This window comes from Labrus mixtus, chromosome 9 (genome assembly GCF_963584025.1).
Source record: "Labrus mixtus chromosome 9, fLabMix1.1, whole genome shotgun sequence".
Taxonomy (NCBI): domain Eukaryota; kingdom Metazoa; phylum Chordata; class Actinopteri; order Labriformes; family Labridae; genus Labrus; species Labrus mixtus.
Window position 1 is genome coordinate 22,466,425 of NC_083620.1, and position 16,873 is coordinate 22,483,297.

General features: G+C 42.3%; 1 protein-coding gene across 3 annotated transcripts in view; it reads right to left on the reverse strand.

Annotated features, from left to right (window-relative positions):
* Nucleotides 1–4,785: 4,785 nt before the first annotated feature.
* robo2 (roundabout, axon guidance receptor, homolog 2 (Drosophila)) overlaps nt 4,786–16,873 on the reverse strand; it is a 289,279-nt gene continuing 277,191 nt past the window's right edge. For 2 of the 3 annotated variants that reach the window (XM_061046941.1, XM_061046942.1), the window contains exons 26-31: nt 15,713–15,927; nt 11,343–11,525; nt 10,714–10,872; nt 10,273–10,533; nt 8,283–8,463; nt 4,786–7,735 (exon numbers count right to left, since the gene is read on the reverse strand). In XM_061046941.1, coding sequence (XP_060902924.1) covers nt 7,717–7,735; nt 8,283–8,463; nt 10,273–10,533; nt 10,714–10,872; nt 11,343–11,525; nt 15,713–15,927 — 1,018 coding nt within the window. In that variant the 3' untranslated portion in view covers nt 4,786–7,716. Of the gene's footprint in view, nt 7,738–8,282; nt 8,464–10,272; nt 10,534–10,713; nt 10,873–11,342; nt 11,526–15,712; nt 15,928–16,873 lie in introns of all 3 variants that reach the window. The other variant, XM_061046940.1, reaches the window with a different exon arrangement.

Consider the following 16,873-nt stretch of genomic DNA (forward strand, 5'->3'; position numbering starts at 1 on the left):
ACAACAGAGCTGCTTAACAGCTAGCAGACAAACATAAGTACTCTTCACGATTTCTGTTTGTATTTCCATGACATCATTCGGCCTAATCCAGTCCCAGATAGTTCAGGACTCAGCCTTTAATTAACGAGAGGCAGACGAGGTTTTGGGGTGTCTCCCACTGTGTTCCTTAACACACATCATTAATCAAGAGAGGGGGGCTTCCATTAGGCGGGTCACTCAGGATCATGCTAAACAATTAAGCTTTGATTAAGAGATTGTTCATCAAGCCATCCCACCAGCAGCGGATGGTGTGTTTAAAGCCCACAGGAAAATAGACACCTAAAGCTCTGTTCTCAGAAACACTCTGTCTGTATGTGACACGTGTACTTAGAATAAGACATGGAAGAGGAAGTGTGTGCTGCTAACAAACACACACACAAATACACACCCAACTATTCATGTCAGCAGAGTGAAATCATGCACACACTGTGGTTTTCTTTTCAACAGCTTTTACCGTGCCTGGATGTCATTACAATACCTGACAATCAATTCTGTTTATTTCTGCGAACAGTTTTCTTTTCTCTTGAATAAAATCTCTCCGCTTTCATGAAAAAAATGTTTTGCCCTCAGCTTGTATGAAAACTGTCTTTTGAAAAGACTGGCAAGGTGAAATGCAACGCCTCCGCACGCTCTACATTTATCACAGAGCGATCTGTCTATCAGCAGCAAGCAACAGTTACAAAATGACTTCAAAATTTGCAAAACAAACACAAAAAAAAAAAAGGCACATCTAACAACAGAATGACTCTCTTCAACAAAGTTTCTGTTAGGTTGATTGCTAATTAGCAGCACTTGTTAACTCTCATAGAGGTCCAGTAATCAGAACTCTAATGAGGAGGTTATAAAACATCAGAAAGGCTTAAAAACACCAGGTCATCTTTACATGTGGTGAAGACTTTACAATCATTTTTACATAAAGTGATAGATCCACATCAGACACCAGCTATCACACAGCGGACTATCATTACCACTCACACCCTTTCTTTGTGTCTAATCAGGGACAACGCTACATTCTTGGTCACCTGTGTTTTAGCAGCGCTCCGAGCCATCAGCACAAAGTGAAACTTTCAACCACCTGTGAATCACCATGATGAATGTAGTATAATCCTAACACACTGAACTTAGCTAACAGGATTATAGCAGACCCCCGGCATCCCCTCCGGTCTGAGTACTCCACTTTACTGAACCCACCACATGACATCCCTTACATGTCAGCATACATTTGAAATGATTTTAGGTTTCATGTTCATCACGTGTTGTCCTGTAAGGTTTGTTGCTGTCTTTGTTATTCATGTTTTTTGTTTTTATGCCCTTGGTGCAAGACAAATCCCCCTTCCTGCAATAAAGATTTCTTGAACATCATTCATCTTTTCTTCATGTAAAGTACAACAAAATCCCAACTCCGCCCGATCTTGACTGAAATCCCACTACGTGAAACAACATGTCCATTTGTGTGAGCATGACCTTGTGTCTTTGACTACAAATGTGTTTTTCTTGTTGGTTGACCGTTAACGTGCAAACACTCAGGAAGTTAATTTTATCTAAAGACTATTTTTAATTATCCAGAGGCTAATGTATGTGCTGTACCAAGTTTGTTGTTCATTTAGGAAAAGATTAGAGCTGAATGAAGCAGTTTAGGAATCGATCAACAGAACATTAATCAGCATGAATCAATGGAGTTCATTCTCATGCAGAATGCAGAACATTTCAGGCTGTGGTTTCGAGGAGAGGACTTCATGCTTTCCATTTTTTGGCTCTGCTTATTGGAGACATTTAAAGACACTATGTCTGACTACTGGAAACCACGAGAGTCAATTTGCAAAATGTTGAACGTTAATAAACCCTAAAAAAGAGACAATAAAAGTCCTATGCTACAAAAATAGAAACGAGTTAGCTAAAGTCAAGTTAGAGACAGATGTTGTCCATCTTGGCCTATATACACTTGTACTCCTCTTACCCTGAACCTGTATCATGTTCATTCATGTTCCCTCACACAGTCATTAAGGACTCTGCAGCACAGGGATGTTTCTCTCATCAGAGAAGAAGAGTGCGTAAAACCATGTTGATGGTTTGTCTGACAAAGCTCAATATATGGAAAGTGTTGCTCAATAACACCATGTTTTCATCCAAACAGGTGGAAAATGATGTGTCTCCCAGAGTCATTTATCAAACGTGGAGCAATGACGGAAATATATAGAGAGATAAAGGCTGAGGCAGACAGAGAGAGAGAGAGAGAGAGAGAGAGAGAGAGAGGGATGAAATGCTAATTTCTGCAGCTTGTCCCCAGCAGCTGCTCTGGCTGTTTGACATGTGTGATGAATGGTGTTGCATTGGTGCTGCTGCCCTCTCACCTCCATTCATTGTCACCAGAGCAGAGACAAAGAGGAGGAAGAAAATCCTGCTGGAGGAGCAGTGGATGCTTCCTTCCATCAGCATACACACATACCCACACAGCAGCTCGTTCTCACCCCGCAAAAAAACAGACTGTTACAGACATCAAAGCAAACACACACACACACACACACACACACACACATGCACACACACTCTGATAACTCAAATCTTACTGCAGCATGTATTTGCTGAGCAAAGCTCATTTCCTCCTGCCTCACTCCCCAGTTTTTCTCTCTCCAGACCATGTCCACCAACATCTGATGCAACTATTACGCTGCTGTGTGAAAGCTTCTTCTGGGAGCATACACAGAAACATCTCAGCAACCTGCATATTAGCTGCACATTCAGGCGGAGGTGAGAAATGAGGAAGCGGTGGATAAGTGTGCGCTGGTAAACAGTAGGACATAAAAGATGGGAGCGCAGAGGCAAAAGTTGCTTTGTTGGCAAAGAGTGGAGCAGTCATTACTCGTCCCGCCCCCCAAGGCACCGGCAGAGGAAGAGGTGTGAAATAGGAGCAGCTCGTTCCCCGTCTGCACTGATGGGTTTGTTTAAAGGGTCAGGATTGATCGCTGAACCTTTGCAATAAATAGGAATGCAAAAAAGCTTTCAACCGTCCCGAAGAAATATCATGAAAATGTGTTTTTCACACATGACGCCTGTGTGGGTTGTTTTACATTCCGTGCATTAATGGTCCAAAAAAAGGTTCTACCCTCCGCTGTCTGATATTTCTGCTTTAATCTGGTTTCCTTAACATCATGGTAGTACATCTTTTCTAATTTGGGGAGGGGGTACATTCTTATTTCTTGTTTATGTAAAAGATTTACAATTGTTTCTAACCTGCATTTCAACAGCAGGAGCCCAAACCATGGTAAGAAATGATCCTTGCTTTTAGCAATGATGTGAATTTAACCCAGCTGAAATTAAACATGACACTGAGGTAAAGACAGGTAAATAAGATGGTTTGTGTAGCTGAACAAGAAGGCTATTTTTACATCAGACTTGAGCGCAGTAAGGAAGAACTTTGACTCACTCTCTGACTGCAGAATATGCTCTCTCAGTGCACCAACAGTTCAAACGTTCTGCAAGATAAACAAATAAACGAGTGCATAAATAAACTCTCCTTCCGTCTCCTACAGCCTGGTCCAAAAATAAGAAGAGACTCAGAGAGAATTCGGCTGTTTGATTCTGCATTAATATATTTTTTCAGAAAGAGGACATGAGCCATGGATAAGATGGCTGAAGGGAGAAAGTGAGTATAAAATAAATCATCTTTACACAAGTCATTATTCAGTCATGCCAAGAACATCTCTATTTTTAAAGACATGAAGCAAATCATAGGGTACCCATACATACACAGTCTTACTACAACCACAAGAAGAATGACAAAGCTTCAGAGAATCACTCTCTCTTTTTCTCTCTCTCTGGTCCACTGCAGAGTATAAAGTCAATTGCAGTTGAATTTTTCTTTTCCCAGAGCCCCCCATATGATAAAACCATGTGATCTTCCGACTGAAGCTAGTCTTGAGCCCATGATGTTAATTGACAGCACCATGGGCATTATGGACAGCACACCTTTGGGAAAGAATATTTTTATCCAATAATCACACAACCTTGTGAGACGGCCTTTGTGGAAAAACATTTTATAATGCTAGATTGTCTGGTGCTGTAAATCCTCCCTCACAAGGTCCAAATCCAACAGTTTCAAACGTCTTTCCTTCTGGGGACGCCAGGGAAGTGACGGCCAGTTTAGCAACTGTGTTCCCCGTAGAGTTTTTTTTTAATGTCCTGTATGTTTGTGTGTTAACTGCTTTGCTGTAGTCAGTCCCCAAACCTGAATAAATATTGAAGATGTTTGATGGAGAAAGAAAGAAGAAAAGAACAAGCTCTTCCTTGTTCATTTCTATTTGCCCATGATGCTGATACAGAAGCCGTTCTCGGGTTATGATGTGAGCTCCACGAGGAGAGAGGTTGAAAGCACACAGTCTGTCTCTGTGATTTAGGAGATTTGGATTTGTGTTTGAAGCTGCTCCTCTACCAGGATCAGGGTATAGGGATTAGTTTGACATAAAAAGAGCTGCTGAGTCAGGAGCTTCTTCACAAACACACTCATAAGGATACACACTGCTAAAGCAAGTATTTAAACACAAAGTAGTGGCACACATTGTTGCCCAGTCAAACACTATCAAGATATTAGTTTTAAAAGACAAAGGCCAACCTTTTGATTTCTATAGTTGCTGTAGCTTTAAGTATTTTGGCCCCCCAAAAAATAATGACTAGTTTTCTGCAGTTTATTTTTTAAAGCCTGACTGTCCAGAAGTTGTTTTCTATTAAAGACAGACAGAATTTTAAGCCTTTTCATTTTTCAAAAATATTTTATTTGATATTGATCCAGGTACAAGGAAATAAAAGAACATGGATTTATCTTACAGGACATGGGAATGAGACTGTAAAAGTTTATTTTCTTGATTCACTCTCTCTTCTTGGACGAGGACATGCAAGTGAATCCAGAAGGTGGTTTACAGAAAAAGAAACAGAAAAGCAGGATGTACTGTACTGTAGAAATGGCATAGGATCAGGGTGTCACCTCACCCCGTACTGTACAGAAAGACTTCACCCAACAACGTTCTCTTTTTGTTGTTTTTAATCCTCTTTTATAGCAAAAAGGCAACACACAGAGAGGCTACAAAGAATCAACAATATTGAGAAAATGAAAAAAAAAAAAGAGGGAGTGCCAAAGTACTTCCATCCTTCTTCAAAGACGTTTTCTCTATTGTCTCCACAAGCAAATCATGAGCGCTTTCGCTCCTTGTGTTCAAAAAAGTCTAAAGTTTCTTCAGGTTCGAGATGATAGGAGCAGTGCGGTGAACATGCAGGACGAAGAGTGACTCAGACGACTACTGACCCGCCTTCTTTTTGCCGCTGTGTGCCTCCCATCATCACCTCCTTACAGCCCAGCTGCTCACTTCTGACAGCAAACTTTACAAGGAACATAAAACACATCTTATATTCCACGAATCTTTATGCATATTTCACAATATACCTTTATTATCATTTTAATAAATACAAAACGACACTGTGATTTGAAAGAAAACAATGAGTATTAAAGAGACACGGAAACGCATTAGACATTAGAAATATCAATCTTAATTTGGTATGTTCTTTTATTGACATCTTGTCTTAAGGTGGATGAACCAGCACGTTTTACTCAGAATCAAAATCCACAGCAGAAAAGAAGAGGGGACGACAGAAACGGGCATGACAGGGATACTTTAGTAAATGAAAACGGAATGGCAGAATCAATTGGAGATGCGTATGGATATATACACATATATACACATACATAAACATCACCAGAATGTAAAATAACCTGAGATACTCTTTGCACCTCATTTCCAGAACACTGGCCACTGGGTGGATGATAGAAAATGACGATGGCATGACGACAACAGTACAACAGCATCTGATGGCCTTTAGTTTCCACCCCCACTTTTTATCAACATTAGCAGTACAAAAAAAGACAAAACAGTCATCGAACCACAAAAATCCTGAACATTAATCTTGAAAACATTGTAGTAAGCAGCGTTTTTGGAGTCCATAAAAGGCATACAAAGAAACAAGCTTTTCATTTAAAAAAAGGACAACCAATAAAAAAAACATTGACTGAAAAATATTGAGATCCAGAGGCTGAGAAGTCGAAGCGGCAGAGGAGAAGTGTGTGTTTGTGTGGCAGATAGAAAGTGATCTGCTGCACAGTGTGGCTGTAGACATGGAGGCAGTGAGACCTGCTAGTGAATAGTCAAGGCTTTTCTCCATTTTAACTCCCCTGTCTGCTATCAAACAGTAACTCAAAGCTGCATTGTAAATCATACACATTTTTTAAAAAGTAATTCACACACAACACTGTGCAGATTATAGTGTGTTGGTGACGGAGGCACCAACGTTAAGAGACCCTAAATTTAGCAGCACTTAGCTGGACCACACATGAAACAAACATAAAACAGTAAGTGCTCTAAAAAAGCAAACCATATTCAAATGGATGCAACTGAAGACATACATTTTCAAACATTAAAGATGTAAACAAATTGTGTTGCTCCACTGAAATTACATGTAGATGTGGGAGTATAATCTCTACCAATCCCTAGAAATACTCCTGTGTGATGTCTGTTTACCTGTTAAGGCGATAAAAGAATCATAAACCAGCCTGTAAGTGCTGTGACTGTATACAGCGTGTGCACAGATTTCACTGACTCTCCCTCACGCGCAAACTTAGTGTAGTAGATTTTTAGGCAGTAAATCAAAGAAAACTTGAAATGCTTGCAGACTCTCAAAACTAAAAACTTTCCAGTCTGTCTCTGTAAATATTCAAATGTCTAAAATGAAATGTGTAAAACACGGAGCACGTCATGTTTCTGGTATGACTTAGGAATTCTTCTACTCGTTCAGCTACAGCTTTGTGTCCAGTTCTTCACGCTTCATATCTGCCCCTCAGACTCTCAAACCTTGTGTGTCTGCCACCCAATGGGTCTAACCTATGGGAATGGGTGCCTCATTTGTCAAAGCCTTACTCTTTAATATCTCTCTGTACATAAGTATATAATTTTCTTCTCTTTACTTTACAGTACAGAAACTCCTCTTCACATATTCTTCCGGTTCTTCATGTCAGCAGGAGCTATGTTTTTGTGCTTATCACCAAAAATTGCAGTGCAAAAACAATAATTAATAATAATAATAATAATAATGATAATAATTAATGGTAACTATTAACAAACAATGGACTATAAAACAATTATTTTATGGCACAACAGCCACTCAATTCACATATAATACAAATGACCAGATAAAACCCACTGTTCCTGTTAATGGAAATAAAAAGTTCAAACTGAATCAGGCTTGCATAGCAATGCAACAACAACTTAAAGAATATATTTACAGGAAACAAAATTCCCTTTTACACCCCCTCCCCCCGCCCCCCAAGGACAGTTACCAGAAAAATGTGTTCTCATATAGATGTTTTCCTTTTTTTTTTTTACTTGCCTTTTTCTAACAAAAAGAAAATAACAGTAAGGTAGGAGGTGGAAAATTTTCTTGAGGACAAAAGAACATAGTGAGATGTACAGTATGTCTGTGTCTATACATCACATTTACAGTTCTGTGACACTGCGTTTCTCGGACGTGCCCTCTGCTGCTCCTCTTCCCTTTGAGGGCACACAGAGAAGGACAAAGTTCGTTGCCCACACTGGAAGGGCGTCTTTCCTCCGAGGTAAGACCAACGTGTTTTCCAGTTCACATCCCCGGCAGATCACTCTGTGGGAAGAGCAGGGGAGACAGAAGAAAAGGTTAAACTTGTATTTGCTGATATGCACAGATTAAAAGAAAGAGTTCAAAATTTTATGCCCAAAAACTAGTTGAGAAAAACGATACTAATCACGTCTGTGCATAACGGAGCCAGAGTCAGCTTACACAAGTTCTCAATATAATCAGGACAGAGCAAAGGACATATTTACTGGATAAACTTACAGCTAAACAAAGACGCTACATCAAGCTAAACAAAAATAAACTTAAGGCTATGAGATGGAAAACAGCTAGCATAGCTCTTTCTAAAATGAACACTATTAAGATCATTAGCGCTTCAGAAACTCTCTCATTAACATGCATTTAGTTTGTTTTACATCAGCCACAGGCAGTGACCCTGTTACTGGGAGGTTGTGAGGACTCCAGCGCTACAGTACACAGAAGAACTCTGCAGATGGATTCATTTGTGTTTTCCAGGAGCAGCATAGCAGATAATTCAACATTAAGTCATGACTTTCTTCACATGCAGTGCGGTAGAATGTTAATCATCCGGACACTCACATAACTCCCCCGAGTACTGTCCCTGTCCGTTGGCCCCCAGGAAGTCAGCGTGCTCCGAAGCCGTCCACTGCTGTGGCTGTCGTGGACCCGTCGAGCCCTTAGAGGAGGCTGTGCCAGAGGAGCTCTGACCCCCGGGGGAGGGGAAGGATGGTTTACTGTATGGCAGGCACCCCTCCTCTGCAACACAAAGAGGATTTGGAGGGCATTATTTAAGTTTGACACAACATGTGACTTTTATTGTTGAGGTGAAACACATTTGACATCTGATGCATGCAGACAAAGAGCATTTAGAATCACCCCCCTCCTCCTGACATCTGCAGAGTGGTCGTGCCAACAGGCGATGCCAGGGAGCGCCACAGAGAGGAATCTCAGCCTCACACATGGCCCTGCAGCTAGCAGCCTTATGAGGGGGTAAATACAATAACATAGGGACCTCTGGCTGCTGTGCCCACCGACTGCTGCAGGGCAACACAACATTGACCCTCAGCAGCCTCCATCTTTGCGTGAAATCTCATCAAACTGCTCCCCACTGCTCAGCTAATGACTGTACTGGAGTCTGCCCCGACCTCGCTGGAGTCTACTCTGAATCATTCAGCTTTCTGACACGTGAGGGAAATCACCTATGGGTTTTTTTTTTTTGTTGCAAATTGCTGATTGCTGCACCTGTCTTTGTCTCACAGTCTCCGATGAACTGTCTGACAAAGTCCTCGCATAAAGAAGGCACGACGCATACAAACAAATACACAGATGAGCACAGAGACACACAGATGGGGTGTGGAGTGGCTGCTGTTTGTGTGTGAAAAGGAAGCTGAAGCGATTAGAGTGCATTTCAGTTGCTGTGGCCGCCTGCTTTAGTTGGAGCCGAGCTGGCCAACTTTGGCAACAGTTTTAGTGGCGTTGAGAAGGCGGGGAAGAGGGGGGGCGCATTCTGGAAACCAGAGCAAGTGGCAGACAGTGCAATCTGTTCATGGGAGCCCAGTCTGAACGCAGAAGGAAAGCTAACTTCAACACAAGAACTCATAAAAATCCCACACTCTGAAGTCACAGCAGCAGCAACACTCCAGAGTCCTGCTATAATTAAATGAATTACCAAAACAAAGCCTTTAAGTGGGACCAGGAAAGTTTCAACTTGTTGAAAACGTGAAACCTAAATGTTTTGATTGCTTTTTTTTAATGAGTAGTTGTACGTTAGCAAAACCACTTTGTGGATTTTGTTGAGCTGTGAAGTCGAGCAGAAAATTGAACATTATTTTGGGAGCATTTCATTTTAAGAAGTAAATAATGTTTCTGTTGCTTTAAAGCATCGGTGCAGTGCTCTTTAAAAGTTATGTGATTGGCTTCGCAGAACATTTGTAAACATGCTGTTAGCCGGTTAGCATAGCTACGGCGATGGAGAAGTGAGTCTTCAGTACGTCTCTGCATGTGTCAGTACAACCCTTGATTTACAATCTGACAACAACTGTGCGAGTTGCTGAAAATTGATTAAGAACAGTTACTTAGCATTGATTTTGGCGCTACCTGTGAAAAAGTAGCACGTTTCATCTTTTTGTAGATTTTGTCCTGTATATGTGTAAGTCAGGTTTTTTGACAAAAGTACTCAACCCCCTGTCTGTGAACTGTCGATTGTCTCCCTCTCCATTTTTTTACTTAAAATGTTTTGAAAGAACAACCATTTCTGCAGTACGCTGTTATTGACTTCATCTGACACCTAGCCCTCGACAGAGGTTTACAGCATTAAACATATCTACTATAAAGAAATAGTAATCTCTATGCTGATAGTCTCATTCGCTTCTATAGCTCATCAAGAGACATTAGTATGGATTTTAGTCTGTTTCAGAACCAGATGAAAATCCTCCATGAGCTTTAACTGAATGCTTTTTTACTTACATGAACGTTAGGATGTAAAAGAGCATTAAGATTGTAATGACTTTAAAGGGCTGTTTTCCCTGACTATGAGACTAAAGAAAGGTTTTGTCTTCGTCATACCTGTTTTGTGTCCCCTGCGTCCGTCATCAGTTCGTTCCATGGAGCCCAGTCTGTCTTGAGCCTGGCGATGATGATCCAGAGTGGTGCGCGTCTGTCTGTCCATCGAGTTCTTTATGTCATCAGGCAGGACCCCTGATATAGGCGGGCGCTCCAGAGATGAAGCCTTTCTCTCTGTGGGGGGTGCCATGCTGCTTATGCTGCGGGCCCCCTGGATACGGCCCTGCCCCTGACAGGGAGGAGGCTCAGGAGGAGGAGGTAGGTCTGTGCCGAATTTCAAAAATAGATTATTTTTAAATGTATTTTGCTTGTCAAAGGACTGAAGAGTCAAACAAAGTTTATATCCAATTCATATTAACATAAGTCATTCTATTAATAAAGAACAACAGATGTTTAAAAGTTTCCACAAAGACTTCTTAAAATGTGTTTCACTCGCTGCCTCACCGTCTGCACCAGGATCTCTCCGGTGGGGTGCTGTGCCCTGGCTTCGGGGTTTGCGTGTGGGCCTGGTGGCCCTCTGGTGGCCCAGGCTGTGTGTGCCGACTGTGCTGCCATCTGTTGAGAATGGGCTGCCGGGCCGGGGCCTGTGAGACAAGCCTTTACCTGCAAGACGGGGACAAGAGCACATGCCAGCTGGTTAATAAAGGCACTGATGAGCCAATGCCAAGACAGTGGAGCTCAAACTGTCATCAAGGAAGGGAGAGGTTATCAATCAAGACCCCAAACCTATCAGATAAAACAAAGGTTTGCATTAGAAAAGAGGAAGCTTGGAAGAGTTGCAAGGATAAAATATCACCCGGTATTAACAATAACCCCAAAAAGCTTGATTCAAAAGTGATAGTCGTTGAAGAGAAGCTTAGTAAAAGTCAAGGACAGAGAAGTCTGCAGTTCAGCCATTTAAACAGGTGCCATGCACAACCAGGGCACAGAATCCACAAGAAGCTGAGAGAAAATCAAGAGCCAACGTCAGCCAATGGATGGCAGGAGGAAGGTTCAAAGCAGAAAGGAACAAATCGTGTGCCACCCCAGTAGGAGTTCCAGTCCAGCAGAGAGGAGCTGATCTCCACACCAACCTCTCTTGCTGAGACTTGTGCCATCCAGGCGGTATCCCGCCTTGTCTGCCGCTGCCACCAGGGCCTGGGCAAAACTGCATTGAGTAAAGATGGAGCCATCGGACGAACTGCCCAAACTGGACCTGTGGCTGGAGAAATTACGGTCGTCCTCCGAGGCTGAGCCCCACCCATTCACCATGGACCCTGAGGAACACCACAGACTTCAGCAAATGTGCCTATGAGTGTGTTGAACTGCTTGTGTGAATGGATTCTTTCATACTTCTCAGCTCAGTGGCCATAACCTTTATGGAAATATGTTCTGACATTTGAAACATCTGTGCTGTGATTGAACATTCAGATGGATGAATGTATTGAGTGATCTTATAAAAAAAGGTAATATTAGCGTCCTCGACTTAAATGATTTCTTGTTTGCTGCAGGGTATGTCTATTCTTGCAGCTGAGTGCTTCTGTGTAGTCATTCTGTTCTGGCCTGTCCTCTTTCATCTAGTACACACACATGAAGAATGTAGGATGCATACACACACACAGGTGCACACAAACACACACACAGGTGCACACAAACACACACACAGGTGCACACAAACACACACACAGGTGCACACAAACACACACACTGTAATGCACACAGTGAAACAGCAGGACTGGCATCGACTGATTTGCTCGTCTTTTGACAAAGAACAATGAGCACACCTGTGCTGAGCAGACTTAGCTACAAAACTGCCTCAGGTGACACAGATGAAGCGTCCACAAAGCAACGTACTGAATCAAACACCTGGCGGTATGTTCCTTTTTAAAAGTGCAATGCCATTATTGTCTAAAAGATGCACAAACTTTAAGAAAAGAGAACTTTAGAAAAAATAAATAAAGTACTTGTCGCTGCTATAGTTTTAGACACCTTGACTCATATATAATACTTTAAAGAAGATTCATAATTGTGGGATGAAATCAATACACTATTTAACATGCTGTAGCCAGTAAAGGATAAAGAAACATCTGAAAGTACTGAGTCTGCACACATAAGATGTGGACATATATCAATAGACTTTTGGACGTATATTTGTGCTACTGTTAGTACTTCTTCATGCATAGATTTTTTTCCTCTACATAAGCAGCTAGGCCAGCACTTTAAATATAAAAGTATCAGTCTGCCAATAAAAATATGCCACTTTGGCAAGCAAAAACACAGCGAACAGTCGGCTAATGTGACAGCTTTCAGTGGGACGGGTTTGGCAGACTTTGCTCAAGTGGCACAAACCCAAGTGCTCCGCTCAAAGACATGCACACACACATATATACACACACACACACACACACACACACACACACACACACACACACACACACACACACACACACACACACACACACACACACACAGTGTCTCTCCCTCACACAGAACACAAGAAGAGTGATGTGATTGAACAGACTGCTGTAATGGAGAACTGGGGAGGTGTGAGAGTAAAGGTTGTAAAAGGAGCGATGGGGACAAAAAGTTCACAGCAGGATTTATTAAAAGGTCAGTGTGATACAAAGGGAACCGTAAACCTTGGCAGGATGGCTGGCAGAGTTCAGAGATTCAAATCAACACACCTTCTCCATTTATTAGCTGACAAAATAAGAGATTGAGGTGCTACTCCTCTTTGAAATGTCCCTTTACACATTTTAAATCTTTCTTTGAACTTGGAAATATGATAATGTACGCTTTAATAATCCTGGAACACTGAGAAACAGCCTTCAAAAAGCTTTCATACCTCCCCATATGAGGGCCTCTTCACCTTTTGTCTCCAAAAGGTTGTTACTCAGTCACTGGGAGTGACATCAGGGAATTGCACCTTTAACAGCCAAAGTTGCAACATCTTTTCACTCGTATTGCAGTGAAATTCCCTGAGATTAATGGAAACTTCTGTAAAATATAAGCTTGCATAAGGCAGAGAACCCCTTACACAACCCCTTTTTACAGCGCTAACTGGAATCCAAGTCTACTCCGAGGCCTCCATCTCGCACAGCTATTTTCTTTGAAATTCTTTTCAGAGAGTTTTTCTCTAAAGAAAGAAAGACAGCAATTCCGCTGGGTCCAATCCTCCCACAAAGAATAGAGCAGATATTGAAGTATAGGCACGCCAGCCAAAGCAGTGAAGCTTCCAACTCCTCCGGCTCGGCGGAGGAACACTGCCTCAGCAAATCACATCACAGAATGACTTTTCACTTGCACTAACTGCCACTTTCTACTGCTGAACCTCTGGAGCACTTCTATTCTCTGACATAGCAGACCAATCAAAGTGTGATCATTGTAACATAATTTGATAAAAAATTCAATCAAGTTTTTCTTTTTGCCCTAGAAATGGGGGCTTTTCTCCTGTAGCTGCAGACCCGGCTTTGCTGTCATTTTATCTAGACTTGAACCAGAGCAATGGGCCAAACCATAGACTGTAAAAACCACTGGCTGACACCTCCTGAGCACAACGCACTGATAGAGCAAGGCCAGTAAACGGGAGCTGGTTTGGGGGCAGTAAAACCAGCCCAGGCCTCTCCTGCCACTAAAACTGATTTATACGCACGGAAACCCTAATCTGCATGTCGTTAAGATGGAAAATCATTCCCCCTGACGAGAAGGCGTCTCTACCTGCCGTCAAGAGACGTGACCTCGCTCCTCACAAACGTGGAAGGCTTTATGGGAGAGTAATCGCCCAGAACAGCCCAGCTTTCAGCTCACTGTAGGTATAACAGCCTCACAGCAACAGCATCTCAGATTTACACGACCTTTACCGCCTACACACAAAGCCAGGTAATACCTTTGTGTTCACTTCATCTCTCTGGCTCAAGCTACACATGGCTTTATACTGCCCACCACAACATCAGGATTTACATTTATCCGTGAAAAATGTGCTGTATTATCTCAGAGCATAGAATAACACATTGGGAAGCCAGTGCAGACAATCTGCGGGTGAAAAATGGTCCCTGAGGAGAAGGTGGCTCTTTCATTGCGGGGCATCAGTGAAAGTGTTTGATTTACTGGCCTTTGGTGTACCATTAAGAAAACAGACCTATTTCCATATTATTAAACAATGACAAATCTATCAAGCGAGCCTCGACAGGAATCTTGCACCTCCCATCCCCTATTTGTATAGCCTCAAAATGGTGGCGGCAATAAATCTGAGCAGTTTCTCCTTTCCTCCCTCTCTTCCTCGTGCTCACCCTGGAGCTTAAACCGTGTCTGTGTTGTCAGCGGACGGGGTGTGAGGCAGACTTGCAGAGAGATAAGAAGAAATAGTGCTGTCTTCAGAGTAATACAGTGGAGGAGAGATGCAGTAGATTAGGGCCCAGTTGCTGCTTTATATTCCTCTAAATACATCAGCAGTAGCATGTGTCAGCGCTACCAAAACCACTGTTCCATCATCCCATGGAAAACTACTCTTTAAGGCTGCCACTGACAGGAAAGAGCAACAAACAGCACTCTCAACCCTCTTATTCTCATGCACTCTCTGTTACATCAGATTCAGAGTATTTTTCTGTCTGCTCCTTGTTTCTTTTCACACATAAATGTACCATTATGGAGTTTATTTTTGAGTTTTCACAGCCTTTTTTGGGGTACTTGAAAGTTTCAAAGGGATAACTAAAAGAAATACATTCGTAATCATCATAACCTGCTGATTATACTGCATGATATCCCAATGCCACACATCATTCATACATATTTCCTTCCAGTTTTGACTCTGTAGTCTACAGATGGAGAGGGTGGCCTGGTCAGTGTGAAAGCAGCGGTCCACAGCCCAGCGCTGCAGCTACAATGTCGTGCCCTTCATATGTCCCCTTGACAGACGGCTGTAAAAGTTTTCAGCGAGTTGTAAAAATGGAAATGGTGCCTCTGGTCTGGAATGGAATATGCCGCACGTGAAATTTATTTCAAATCTCCTCGGGAAGATATGGGCGGTGCTGGCTCCTGTGTGCGCGTAAAATCACAGTCGCTCTCCCCTGCTCGCCATGCCTTTCTCTCTTCTTAATTTCCCTCTCACTATCCTGCTTAAAATTCATGGACTTTCTTATCTCTTTTTTTGGGGAAATTATAATTATAATTCCCCAGAGTCTGCCAAAAGTGCTTAAAATTTTTGATTGAGGGACAATCGGTAAGCGTGTTCACATAAAAAACGTACGCAGAGAAGACTGATTAAGAACAGCAATCCATCTAACGTTAGACAAGATGTGACAACAATAGGAAATGAATGTTTCCCCACACATAGTCATTTGGATCAAAAGAAAAAGTCCAAATACATTAGTGTCTAAAACATTGAAATAGAATAATATTAATGGTGCAAATACTGTATGCAAATGGAGATTATACAAAATCAACAGAGAGTGAGAATCAGATGTACCTGTTAAAGAGCTGTCCAGGTTGTCCATGCTAGACCCTGGTGTGTGCTCAATCCCACGGGGATGCCTGGCTCCATAGCCTTCATCCTCCTCCTCTTCCTCCTCCTCCTCCTCCTCATCCGGCAGGTCAGTCTCCAGGTCAGAAACCATTGTGCTAGACACGTAGCCCACTGGAGGAGCTGGAGCCTGGGGAGGGAGGGAGCCAACCTGCATGTGCCTGGGAATGGAAAGAGATAGCATGTTACTCAAATGAAATGTAAAATATATCTAGAAATGTGAAAGAATAATGAATACAAAGAAAATTAAAGGAGTATTAAGTTGGCTTCTTTTGCCACAGGATGGAGAAACACTTGAATGTGTGTAGAGCTATTTTTAGGCTTTTTAAAAGTAAACTGCTGAATAGCTTTCGACAATTCTCAATAATTCCATGTTGCTCCTTGCGTGCTAACACAATGACCTACTAATTGCTGCTGTAGATGGGACAAAAGCATGCTCTCTAAGCCTGCCGACACGTGGTTGTCACCTCAGTGGCAGCCCGCTCTGCTGACAGCCGCGTTTGTTTGAGGAGTGCAATGTCTTTGACGCTTTTTGCAGTGGGAATTGGTTGTAATTACTGGCCCTCTGGTGTTGTCAGAGATGCTCTCTAACCAACATAGTCATTACTGGGTAACATGACATCTCCTGCCTGACAGGGCTTCCCTGTTCCCCCCCCCCCACCCCCCACATACATACACTTCACTATTATGAATGAATGCCAGTCTCTCATTTTTCCTGCGTTGCTGACAGAATGAAGCATGGCCTTCATCTGACTTGCATGAGAACAACAACAATGGGATATGCCGTACGGGTGTGGAGGGGGGAAGTAAATAACCGTGGGTAAGAAATCGTGTCTCTTAGAGGGAGCAAAGTACAGTAGTCGGAAAATTGGTAGCATGGGCCCATTAAAATGAAATGATTAATGGGTTTATCTCCACTGCACACACAGTTGACATGAAGAATGCTGCAGGGCCAAAGTAAACCCCGGGACCAATGCATGCAGAAAACAATATACAGTATGCATGCAGTAAAAGACAGCAATACATATATTACAGACAGACAGAGAGATAGAGATTTAGATTAGATAGAATGGATGGATGGATAGATAGAAAAGAATCATAAATCTT